This window comes from Narcine bancroftii, chromosome 13 (genome assembly GCF_036971445.1).
Source record: "Narcine bancroftii isolate sNarBan1 chromosome 13, sNarBan1.hap1, whole genome shotgun sequence".
NCBI classification, from domain to species: Eukaryota; Metazoa; Chordata; class Chondrichthyes; order Torpediniformes; family Narcinidae; genus Narcine; species Narcine bancroftii.
In genome coordinates, this window is record NC_091481.1 from 83,825,000 (window position 1) to 83,838,328 (window position 13,329).

A 13,329-nucleotide genomic window follows, 5' to 3' on the forward strand; every position below is an offset into this window, starting at 1 on the left:
TGCAGAAATTTTTCCTCACCTCCTCAGAGTGTCAATGAAATCCAGAATTTGAGCCAACAAAGCCGAAAACTTTGTATGGAGAAGAAGCTGTTGATGAAAAAACACAAGGCATTGTTAAAAATACTCTCGGTCCTCTCAGGTATTTTGCCGATGAATGTCTGTTAATTTAATTATCTCTTTCCAGGCGTAAAAATCAAGCTAGTTGGAACAGCCATTTTAGATTTTGTTAATCCTAGAAATTATTCCTCTGTGACCTTGTGTGAACCCTTTGCTCTTAAACCTTAAAAATAAAAAAAACAGCCCTGTTATTGGGAGAGAGTTGAGATAGGTTTGTTTGCAGAATGACTTGACTGAAAGAGTGTTATTGGCTAAACATGCCCACGTAGCTTTTGGACAAACGTAAAGGAAAGAATTGAAGAACGACAAGAGCTGTTGAGCCCATTGGTTTTTAACAGTTGTCCAATTATCCTCACTTAGTGTTTCCTCTAGTTGATGGTAATTACAGCACGGAAACCGGCCAATTTGGCCCTTCTCGTCCGCACATTTGGCCCTTCTCGTCCCAGTATGTATATAAGCTGTCTAAAAGTTGTGAATTTCAAATAACTTTTTATCTGTTCCTCATTCCCTCCAAACATGGCTCATCTGTGAGGGCTGCAGCTCTAAAGGATCATTCTGTAATTGGCAAGCATCTTGCTGAAGGATTCCCATGGTCAAGTTGTACTTCCTTTGAAATAAAACAGAAAATGTAGGGAGTTTAAACAGGAAAGTTTGCAGGCGCTGGGGTTGAGTGCATACACAATGTATTGGAGAAACTCAGCAGGTCACGCAGCATCTAAAGAAAGTCCAGCCAATGACATCACCTGTCAATCAAGGGTGGTCTCCGGCCACTAATTAGTGCACACCTTGCCATTAGTTCATTGAAATCACTCAGCGTCATTATTAGCTCGGTACACAGATTTGCACTCTATTTGCCTCGCGGTGATAGCCCCAGACACCGCTTCATCCCAGATCACTTCCGTGGTATTCACTTGGAAGGGTCATGACGGCACTGCGCTGAAGCTGAGCCATAGTATTGCTGTAGATCGATACTCGCAGTAGAGCTGCGCCTCCTGACAATCAGGGGTGCAAGAGTGTGTGTATACCCTTATGGGTAGCGTTTGTACCAGAGCCACCTAATCAGGGGTCCAGGAAGCTATTTAGAACCCCTGCTTATAATGTGCGAATGTTAACACCACCTGTGTGAATTAGTAATTGTGTACTGTTTAACGTTTTCTTATGCTCTTTTATAAATTGTGCATGTATTTTATTCCCGTAACATTTTCCAACGTTCTTTTATAAATTGTGTGTAAATAAAAGCTGTGTGTGATTGCAAACTTTGTGTCCAGACTCATCTCTCTGTGAACCCACCGAAACAGATACTTTCTCAACAGGCTTAAGCCTGAAAAGTTGGTTACCCTTTTACTTCCAGTGAATGTTGCGTGACCGGCTGAGTTTCTCCACCATTTTTGTGTATAGCTCATCAAAACTCCCAGCCCTTGTTCTCAAAAATTTCTTGTCGGAATTGTCAACTGTAAATGACATCATAAATTAATGCAGTTCTATACTATTTGTGTCAGTCCCGCTCCTTGTGCAGAATTTTTCACATTGACAATTGACCATTTTCTGGTTCAAGCTTCAAACATTTTGCTCTCAAGGTCAATATTACCATGTTTGGTTCATACATCTTTGCAGACTAATTGTAAATTTCACATGTGTTATACAGCAGAGAAGAAACTCCAGGATCAGAAGAGAATTGAGGATTATGATGAAAGTGGATTATTCCCTGTTTCTGCAGGGCAGCCCGTGAGTATGAAGTGTTCTATTTCTGGGCATTGAAAACAGCCAGATCTTAACGGTCTTAGTTGCGGGTTTTACCCATTTGATGACTGGGCTATATTTGGGGAATCCTAAACGGTGGTCAGACTGACCCAAGTGAGGGAGGGGAGTGGTTCTGTAAAGCTTCAGCCACGTTTGTATAAAGCTTATCTAAGGTTTTATTACCCCTGGTATTACATGTCACAGTGATTTAAGTCTCCAGCCGCAATAAAGGCTCCATCTGGATGTCATACCTGCTGATAGCAGCACTGAGGTTTTTCACCCGGAAGTATATAAACTGCTGTAGCGATGATATACACAAGTTCTCTGGGTAGAAACCTGCACCTAATCAGTAGATATTCCAGATTTGCAAAACAATGAGTGTCAACCCGCCTCCCTTGCTTCTTCCTGTCTCTGCCACTATTCTGTCAGCCCTGAAAACCATTCGACCTTCCAATTCCACCAGGTTATCCGGTACCCCGCTATTAAGCCATGTCTCCTTGAAAACCATTACATTGCAGTCTGTAGACCTTCTCTGTGTGAGGACCCGTCTTCAATTCATCCAGTTTGTTCACCAGAGACTGAGCATTAACAAGGACGATACTAGGTAGCGCTGGCCTAAGTGGTTTCTAGTTGTAGCCTTCACGCTTCCCCCGTCGTTGCTTGCGATCTCAATGCCAATGCCAAACCCTTCCGGTGGGTGAGTCAAACTCGAGTCCTTGGTGTCCATTCAAACTCTGGGGGGGTGGGGATTTGATCAAATTTAAATGAGTCCCGTGAATGATCCAAACCTGCATCACTGATAAACTTCCAAAAGCATCTGCCTGCTGTAACTGCAAAACGCAAAGTTAAATCTAACAAACACGCAGAATGCAGGCAAATACTTCAATGCTAGTTTCCAAATACCTGTAGGACCCTTGCGGTGTGTCAGCGTCGTCATCTTACGTGTGACTTGGGGGAAACTTGCAGGAAATGTTTTGCCTTTCTCCTCTGAGATTGTGTTTGCATCATTAATAGATCTCCGATTTATTGTCAGAGTACATACAACGCTGAGATTCTTTTTCCTGCGGGTCAGGCAGAATTTCCACTTACTGGCAGTGCAAGAAAAAAAAACGGACTCAGTGTGCACATTTAAATAAGTAATGTTAACAAACTGTGCAATACAGAGGGAATAAAATAAAGTGCAAAAGTAAGAGCCCTTGAATGAGTCCCTGATTGAGTTTGTTGTCTGATGGTGGAGGGGGAGCAGCTGTTCTTGAACCTGGTGGGTGCGAGTCTTGTGGCCCCTACCCCTCTTTACTGATGGCAGCAGCGAGAACAGAGCGTGTGCTGGGTGGTGTGGATCCTTGATGATCGCTGCTGCTCTCCGACAGCAGCGTTCCCTAAAGATGTTCTCGATGGTGGGGAGGGTTTTACCCGCGATTTCCCGAGCTGTGTCCTCTACTTTTTGCAGGGCTTTACGCTCCGGGGCATTGGTGTCCCCATACCAGGCAGCCGGTCAGCACACTTTCCACCACAAATTTGATATTACGCCAAACCTTCGTATCGCAAACAATGCCATTTGTGTGTTGGTTCCAGTAAAGATCCTCTGAGATGGTGACTCCCAAGAAATTAAATTTGCTCACTCTCTTCACCTCTGGTCCCCCCCAATGATCTCTGGATCATACACTGGTTTTTCCCTGCCTGAAGTCAACAATCAGCTCCTTGGGTTTGGTGACATTGAGTGCAAGGCTGGTGGTGTTCCCCCATTCAGCCAAGTTTTCAATCTCCATCCTGTATACTGACTCATTGCCCTTTTTATACAACCTCTACTGTGGTGTGGTGAGTTTCTTACCTTAGTGGTACATGCTACGGTTATGGACTGCTGGTGGATGGCGGAGGGAGAGCGCAAGTGCTTAAATGAGATGCCTTCCAATAGGCTGCTTTATTCGACTTCATGGTTACTGGATGGATCTATATCCATTCAATTCAGTGAAGAGTATTCCATCATCACCTACGGCTCCTAGAACGCTTCCACCAGCGTTGTCTCCGCTCCATCCTCAACATCCATTGGAGCGCTCACACCCCTAACGTCGAGGTACTCGAGATGGCAGAGGTCGACAGCATCGAGTCCACGCTGCTGAAGATCCAGCTGCGCTGGATGGGTCACGTCTCCAGAATGGAGGACCATCGCCTTCCCAAGATCGTATTATATGGCGAGCTCTCCACTGGCCACCGTGACAGAGGTGCACCAAAGAAAAGGTACAAGGACTGCCTAAAGAAATCTCTTGGTGCCTGCCACATTGACCACCGCCAGTGGGCTGATAACGCCTCAAACCGTGCATCTTGGCGCCTCACAGTTTGGCGGGCAGCAGCCTCCTTTGAAGAAGACCGCAGAGCCCACCTCACTGACAAAAGGCAAAGGAGGAAAAACCCAACACCCAACCCCAACCAACCAATTTTCCCTTGCAACCGCTGCAATCGTGTCTGCCTGTCCCGCATCGGACTGGTCAGCCACAAACGAGCCTGCAGCTGACGTGGACTTTTTACCCCCTCCATAAATCTTCGTCCGCGAAGCCAAGCCAAAGAAAGATTCCATCATCATCTGTTTTGGATCTGGGAGATAAATCATTCTTTCTTCAAGAACCTTTCTTTTAGCTATTGCTTTTATTCAGATGAGCTTCTGGTCATGGAAAGGCTTTGGAAAGTTGGTAGTGATGGATTTGGACATCCTGGGGAGGTGTTTAGATTTTATTTTTGTAAAGATTATTACCTGCTACTTGAGCGACATAAATGTTACCTTTCATCTGCTTTCCCAAGTCCCTGTGTTGTCCAGGTCATGTTGAATGGGAACTTGGACGACTTCATTATTTGCTCGAGAACACAGTAGATAAAGAATGAAAGGATTAGCATATGCGGATAGTTTGTCCGCTCTTGGACTGTACTCAATGGAGGACAGAAGAATGAGGGGGGACCTCATGGAGATCATTTTGAATGTTGAAAGGCCTGTACAGAGTAGCTGTGACAAGGATGTTTCTCGTGGTAGGTGGGGATCTAGGACAAGAGGGCACAACTTCCGGATAACAGAGTGTCAATTTAAAACAGATGCAGAAAAAATTCTTTGATGGGAGGGTCGTGAGCCTGTGGAACGTGTTGCCACAGGCGACTGTGGCAACAAGGTCGTCGGGTGTATTTAAGGCAGAGATTGACAGGTATTTGATTCGTCAGGGCAGCAAGGGTTACAGGGAGGAAGCCTGAGATTGGGGCTGAGTGGGAGGATGGATCAGCTTACGATTAGAATTGCGGAGCGGAATTGATGGGTCTACTTCTCCTCCATCTTGTAATCTTGTGAAGATATGGAATGGTCACTGATACAGGCAAAGGTGGTTAGGTAGGGGAATCCTACCTATAAAGGTTAATCATCCGAACCCCAGGACATCACTGATTGACCTCCAATGGTCTTCGACTGGAAATCCAGATAATGGGGAGAATTCTGACTGTTAAAATGACCAATAACTGTTAGTTATATTAAAATACTTTTGTGCTTTCAGCTATCTGCTGTGAAGGGGACCAATGAAGAATCTACACTGGTGCCAATAGCTGGTAAGATTTATCCCTCCTTCAGTTGCACATAACCAAACCATAACATTTTGTTTGATCTTCTGAGTGCTGGTTGGAAACTCACTACATACTGAGTGAAACACGAAAGGCTGCAGACCCTGTGATTGTAGTAAAAATGATAAGACTCCTTGAAGAAGGCCCCAGGCCCAAAATGTTAGTGATATATCTTAACTTCCTACAGATGTGAGACCTGCTGAGTTCCTCCAGCATTTCTATGTGGTTTTTACAAGCTATAGACCGCAGAGCCCACCTCACTGACAAAAGGCAAAGGAGGAAAAACCCAACACCCAACCCCAACCAACCAATTTTCCCTTGCAACCGCTGCAATCGTGTCTGCCTGTCCCGCATCGGACTGGTCAGCCACAAACGAGCCTGCAGCTGACGTGGACTTTTTACCCCCTCCATAAATCTTCGTCCGCGAAGCCAAGCCAAAGATACTATTTGAAATGGGGCGGGGGGGAGATGTTTTGCTAATAGTTAGAAGTTGCACCATTTTTTTGCCTTTTGAAATCTCAAGAAGGTCAAGCTGTCCCTGTTCCCCAGAAATTCCTGCCAAAAAACATCCATGTCAGCAGAAGTTATTCATAAAATTTGCCTGGCATGCCTCCTCAAAGTAGGATTGCGCTCTTTCCGTTCACAGAGATAAAGTGCCAAGAATTTTTTTTCCTCTTTAAAAGTTTGTCCAGTTACTTCAGAACTGAATTGGCCAAGGATAGACTTGTTCAGCTCCAAAGAATAAACATTTTGCACCTTATCAATGAGAATGGCTAGACATTCCTGGCTTAATTGTTGAGAGTCATCGTTTTACAGCTCTTTATCTCAACTAAATTGTCCACCTAAGCTGGTTTTGTTTGCCTGAATTTGGCCCAAATCCCCCTCAATCTTTCCTATCTATAATAGAATCTTCTGCTGTTAAACACTCAACCCTAAAGATTGACCCTTGAGTTTCTCCAGCATTGCATTTTTATCTAAAGATTCAAGAATTGAACCCACTAACTCAGAAGTGAATGCTCTAATGTGTTGATGCAGTCTAAATGTGGTTGCAAAGTTCCCAAATTAAAAGAGAAAATCTTATTTAAAATGATCCCTAGAATCCATCTCAATTTTGTTTTTACCCAGAATACAAAATCTTACATTTTTACTTTATTAATTTACTTTGTTTGCCTCACAGCAGTATGTCATGTATATAACATTTTTTGTCTTGTTACACGACAATATAAAGTAATCTTACTTGCCACAGGAACTCCTTTTCATCTTCTCCTTGAGAAAATTGCAGTTTCTCCACACGGCAAAGAGCTTGGAAAAAGCAGTCCTGCTGACCAGCCAGAACCACTTGACTCCAAAGGACTAATTTCACCGAGTTCAATGTTATGCCCAATAGAGGAGACGCATTTGGTTTTCTCAGGTACAGTAGCTTCTAGAGTGTGTTTTTATTGTTTCAAATTCAAGTCTATTGATATTCTGCATTACAGCCAAGTTGCAGGGAGAAGTGGCTGCTTAGATTTTTCAGGAAATAATATTAACACTTGTACGGTGAAAGATGTGCTTTGTAGCTAGTGGCGGCTCAAAACTTGCTCAGCTTTTGGAAAGTAACAAAATGGCACAAAAGTAAAGGATTCCAAATCGTTTCATAATCAGTGAAGTGGATACAGTAAGATCGCTGTTTTCCTAGTCTAACAGAAGCCTAATAGCCTGAATATGCCAGAAATCGTCTGATCTCAGAAGCTAAGCAGGTTCAGGACTGGTCAGTACTTGGAGAGGAGATCGCCTTGGAACACCTGGTGCTGTAGGTTTCTATGAGGGGCGCTGGACAAAGTGGCGACTCTCTTGTCTGCCTTACGGTAGACAAAAGTTCAAGAGTTAACCCTTTATCCAGAATTCAAAGAACTGGCAGTCTCAAGCAACTAGCAAAAAAAAGGCAGAAAATAAGTCTGTAAGAAATACAGAAGCTTCAAATTGGCGACCCCTCGTGGTCTGTTCGTCACCTGCGAAACGCACAATCTCAATCAACCAGCAAAAACACTTATCCGATATCCACCATTTCCCATAGGTACTGGATACCAGGGGTTTTTCCATACTAGCTTATGACTTTAGCGGACCCAAACTATCTGATTGAGGCCTTCATTCTTAGCAAGTGGGTGCTTGACTGCATGTACATTTGAGTAATTAAGGATTGGCATTTTGTGAGTTCCCAGGTAATTAACTTTGCCCTGATGTACCCTAATGCAGTTGTAACCAAGTACTGTTGTGAAACTGACCACGGTTTGTAAGTCTGTGTCCTGTATACAATGATGTATCATTTTTTTTAAAGAATTGGTCATCTGTGCCTCATGATAATGTGAATTTTGATTTTTTTTCTACTTGAATTCATTCTTGTCTATTTAATTTACACAGTAATAGAACCATAGAACACGACAGAACAGAAACATTCCTTTTGGCCCTTCTAGTCTGTGTCAAACTATTTTGCTGCCTTGTCCCACTGGCCTGCACCCAATCTATAGTCCTCCATGCCTCTCCCATTCATGTACCTGTCCAAATTCTTCTTAAATGTTAAGATTGAGCCTGCATTCAACTGGCAGCTGGTTTCACACTCCCACCACTCTGAAGAAGATCCCCCTAAACCAGTGGTTCTCAACCTTTTTCTTTCCACTCACATACCACTTTAAGTAATCCTTATGCCATCGGTGCTCTGTGATTAGTAAGGGATTGCTTACTAAAGGTGGGATGTGGGTGGGAAGGGAAGGTTGAGAATAACCGCTTTAGACCCAATTGTTACTGAAATACTTTGCTTGAGAAAAATGGTCATTGGCCCATTTCTTTTGGAGTTCTGAAACCCTGCACATAACGAGTCAATTGGGGACGATTAAAACAGTGATTTTCAAACATTTTCTTTTCACCCATATACCACCTCAAGCAATCCTTTACTAATCACAGAGCACCGATGGCATAGAGATTATTTAAATTGGGATGTGAGTGGAAAACGGTTGAGAACCACTGCCCTAAAGTTTACCTCTTGTTAACCCGTGTCCTCTAGTTTGTATCTCACCTACCCTCAATGGAAAAAGCTGACCTATATTTACTCTGTCTATACTCATAGTTTCAAATGCCTCTCTCCAATCTCTCCTCATTCTTCTACGTTCCAGGGAAAACAGTCCTAATCTGTTTAACCTCTCCCTGCAACTCCGTTCCTCAAGTCCAGGCAACATCCTAGTTAATCTTCTCTGCACTCTTTCTATCTAATTGATAACTTTCTTGTAGTTAGGTGACCATCCTTAAAGTGTAGCTTCACCTATGTCTTACACAACTTTACCATAATATCCCAACTCCTATACCCTATACTTTGATTGATGAAGGCCCAATATACCAAAAGCTCTCTTTACAGCCCTATTTACCTGTGATGCCACTTTCAGGGTTTTGTGCATCTGTAATTCCCAGATCCCTCTGTTCTACCGGAATAGAATAATGTTTTTATGACTAATCTGTACAAATAAGATCTAAATGCATTAAAATTCTGTTTCAATCCTTGCTCAGGGAATCATTTGTGTGCGTCACCATCAACCCATTGGCAAGAGGAAATGGTCATACAGAAGCAAACCGAGAAAGCGGGTCACTTCCTTGGTGTAGAGTCAAGAGCCAGTGATGTTTCATCAAGGAGCCTCAAGACAGCGAAGGATGAGGAGCTCGTGAATGCATTGAGCCAACCAACTGCAGATAGGTTGCTACCTGGCAGAGGTCAAGCAAAGCCAGCACAAGAAACTTTGTTTTGGTCAAAGCTAACAGGCCATAACCGTCCTTGGGGGAAAAGTCAAACCGAATCCAGTTCAGCAGTAAAAGGGAAGCTGCAGGTTATCAAATCAGCCAAGGGACAGGATATCCTTCAAAAGCTGGCCAAGAAAGTGCAGGAGGCTGGAATAAAGCCGTGGGCGTGGAAATCAAAGCGAGAAGATCCGGAGAACATCCCACAAACATTGTTTCACAGTGTTGGTAAGTCAATCCAGTGTCTCCAAAAGGCTTCCACCAAATCTGATGAAACCCCCATCACCCCCTGTGTCTACACGGACGCAGCTAAGCTTTTCGTGGAAGATGGCCACTTGCATGGACTCGTGCCAGACCAAATATTGAAGCAGGAGTCACCACTGAATAGAGGGGAACTGGGGGAAATGGAAGCTGAACTGGACATGGATTCCGCTTCTGACGACTCTACCACAGGGTCACGTGCAGTCAGAGAGCCCAAGATATTTATATCTTCTGTCGATATTCATTCCGCCAATGAAGCCAATGCAAATGGAGGCTACTTGCGCTTGGATTCCACACAGTAGGAAGTGTTCCTAAATGTTGTCATTCTTGTCTTGCACTCTTGTGCCGAAGATCTCGCCTTAATGGAAGACTGGCCCTGTGACCAATGACCGGAAAACTTGAGCATGTTTTTATACATAAGAGCCTTGACCAGGATTGGGCTTGCCTGAATCAAGCTTTTGGAACTAATAGCAAGGGTTGCACGCCGAGATAATGTTGGATATGACTCACTGTTTACGCACAACCTTTTTGAGCTGTTCAAGAAAGCCTTGGCCAAACCGTTCTGTTTTTCTCTTGTTCTACCCTCGACGGGGTTGTTTTCCTTCCAGCAGGAAGAGTGTGAGAGGAAGTGAGCGACTCCATGAGCCGATAGAATTGTAAAGCTAGCAACTTTGTTGCAATATGAGCACTCACACAAAATCGTGATGGAGAATGGAGGGGGAGAAATTAAAGCCAGAATGAAATTAGAATAATCTATGTAAATCATGTATTTCCCCCCCCCCCCCCCAAAATGAGACTCTCTGACAGAATTTTGTATTTCTGGAGATGACAACAGTCAAATCACGCTGCTCTGTCCCGCCCCACACAGGTTAGTAGTCGAAACAATTATTTAATGTGCAAAAATAAACCATGTTTTTTTTTAATGTGAGTGAGAGGGACCTAATTTTATAAGTTGTGGGATCACTTTGCATGTTAAACTGAATTCTGAAGACTTGCGTCTTTACTTCAGGAAACGATGAAATGTTTCTTGTGCACAAACAAACTCCTGAGGGCAGGGGCTTAAAAAAAAATGCGTACCTTTTAGAAAATGGGTTTTCTACTTGTCTATAGGTTTGGGTCTTCAGTGTTTAACATGGTCTTCACGCAAGGGTATTTTCTCCTTGAGGAACTGTTACTTTGGTGGAGCATTTCACAAGCGTCTTTGATGTTTTCAGTATATATTTTAAAACACTAATATTAAAATGTCTGAGAAAATATCTGGCCTTTAGACAAAAAAATAGCCAGTTAATGGGCTACACTTGAAAAGAATTAAAATAGTTTAAAAATGTCACAGTTAGAATTCTGGAGGCTTGTCTTAAGAGCCTTCTGAGAACAAGTATAAGTCTACTTCCTACAGTCTTGACAAACTGCTCCGAGACTAGATTCCCAAGCAGAAGTCGAGGTGAAGACCAGAGAATGGTCAGCGATATTTAAGTGGACTTCAGCATCCCTAATGGACAAATGAATGAAGTCCTGCCCTGCAGTCAGCCTCATTCAGAATGATCTCGTCTGATCAGGTATAAATAATGCTGTGTCTCTTTTTATCTATCCCTTCCCCGATAGGGATCAGGCAGGACCCCCGCAGAAGCTCTAGTGATAGTTGGCTGCTGTGCTCTGGGTGTGAATGGCAGATTGATAAACTTTTCACTTGGTTATATGGCTGCAGGGCATATCCACCTGAGATCGATGACAAATTTAGTATTAAAAACTCAGATCATATACAAGCCTTTTCTAAGTACTACTCAGCTTGTGGTTATTGCGTCCTTCATCCTTCCATCCCTGCTGGCCCAACACTTCTACGTACTGTATGTAGCTCAAAGGGTTCAGTGCAATTTGTGCCACAGTTCCTTGTGTAGATTCAATGTTTGTGGGTCAAATGGTTTTGCAGGGGTTTGTTTTAACTCCTTTACCTGTGGGCAGGTCCTAAACGAGAACGCAAAGGAGTGGCTAGAAACAACAAGATGTGCAAATTAGGGAAACTTGGATCCTTGAGTGCATCCCTCTGGCTTTCTGCTGATGTGTGTGAAGCCCAGAAATATTTGGTTATGATCACCTGTTGCTTTCACTTCACTCCTTTATCTTGAATGATTATGGGGTCTAGGTGGGGGGTGAGGGGGATTTAGTTTGTGTCAGATTAGAATAGACCCTTGAGAAATTGGTGAACAGGTGAAAATACTTATGCACATTTTCAGTATGGTATCTTTAGATGTTGTCCATTGATCCACATTTTGCCATAATGGATTTGAAGGGCCTTTAATATTCTACCTCTCTGGTTATCTGGCCTTGCACTGCCATGTGAAATATCACCAACACCTTTGTTTTTGTTGCTCCTGCGATCTGCTTACGTTTCATGTTGCCTGTCTGCAGTCATCTCTGCTATTTGTGTTCTACATTCTGGGTGAAAGCTTTTGAAAGGCCAATTTAACAGTGCTTTGAAGTCAGAGGTATGAGTTTTGAAACTCGGAAATTGAGGCTCTGTGTGCAGTTTCTACAATTCTGTTGCACACAGTATCTGATCATAGGAATACTGCTGCAAAGAAAACCAAACTGGTAGAATGCAGCCATTTGGATGGAGCTTAGTACATTAAATAAATCTACAACACTCCCTAATCTCCGTGTGAAGAATGTGCATGGCATTAAAAACACTCGACAACGAAGATTTTGCTTCCTGAACACTTTTGGGTGTATTTTACGGATTTTAGGCTGCTGGACATGAAAAACCACCTTTAAATTTTCTTATCACAAATTTTTATTTAGATATAACCGATTTTTGTGATTTCCTGTCATATTTTAAGTCGACTTCGAGCGATTAAAACCACGAAATGCAACGCGTCGTTGAAAATTCATTTTCTGCCTTCGCACTTGGACGTCTTCCCCACTGTCAGTGATGAACACGGTGAAAGGTTTCACCGGGACATTGCAACAGTGGAAAAGGGCAACTGGAATCCATCCATGCTGGCCAACTATTGTTGGACACTGACAGGAGAGGCATCAGATGCTGAGCACAAATGATCATCTGCAGCAAAACATCTTTAGGTCATTTAAACAAACAAAATGTGTCAGCGTCATGTGAGTAAACCTGCTAAATTCAGTAAAAGTTCATTCAATGTCTCTTCAACTTGATGGAGCAAATCTGAAATTACCTTCGTGTTCAGCTTGAAGTTGTCTATCATAATCCCCAATTGCTTTTCAGGAAGCAAAACTTTGGAGGGGGGGGGGGGTTAGAAATGGTTGTCTAGTGGTATTAGTGATCTTTCACGATTGAAGTTTAGTTTTCAGTTGTTTTGAGTAAGAACTGATTTGGAATTTTGTTCAGTTAATTAGCAATCTATATTTAATTAGAAATAGTCTTTATTTTAATATCATAAATCATTTGCAAATGGCCTTTTGTTGAGTGATCAGAATCCTAAAGAGTTGCTGCTATAGAATTCAGCTCGTAACTTGTTTGATAGGTGAAGAGGAAAAACCTTTAAAGTGTGTTGGGAGGATACAATTGGTGCAAAAGGACTGGCGATTTTTCTACCTTCTTGCCCCCTGCCCGATTCGTAAAGCAAAAATACACTCATCCATTGAGGTTCCATTCACACCAAGAGCATTGCATGGAATAAAGAATTCTTTGCTTATTTGGTGGAAGACGATAATGTTAAAATAATATAAAGCTGTTTATAAAAAATCATATGAACCACAAATGATTTCAAAGACAGAATAATTGAATTACAGTGTCTGGACTGGTTAATTTTCTTTGTGTGAAAATGGTTTCCCTCTCTCTCTCCCCTCCTCTCTTCCCCCTCCTCCCTCGGCCCCCCTCCTCCCTCGGCC

At 42.9% G+C, this 13,329-nt stretch overlaps 1 protein-coding gene across 1 annotated transcript in view; it reads left to right on the top strand.

The window, feature by feature from the left end:
- LOC138748271 (uncharacterized) overlaps window positions 1–10,394 on the top strand; it is a 73,164-nt gene extending 62,770 nt beyond the window's left edge. The window contains exons 24-28 of the mRNA XM_069908140.1: window positions 28–139; window positions 1,763–1,842; window positions 5,385–5,436; window positions 6,695–6,859; window positions 8,986–10,394. Coding sequence (XP_069764241.1) covers window positions 28–139; window positions 1,763–1,842; window positions 5,385–5,436; window positions 6,695–6,859; window positions 8,986–9,773 — 1,197 coding nt within the window. The 3' untranslated portion in view covers window positions 9,774–10,394. The remainder of the gene's footprint in view (window positions 1–27; window positions 140–1,762; window positions 1,843–5,384; window positions 5,437–6,694; window positions 6,860–8,985) is intronic.
- The last annotated feature ends 2,935 nt before the right edge of the window (window positions 10,395–13,329 follow it).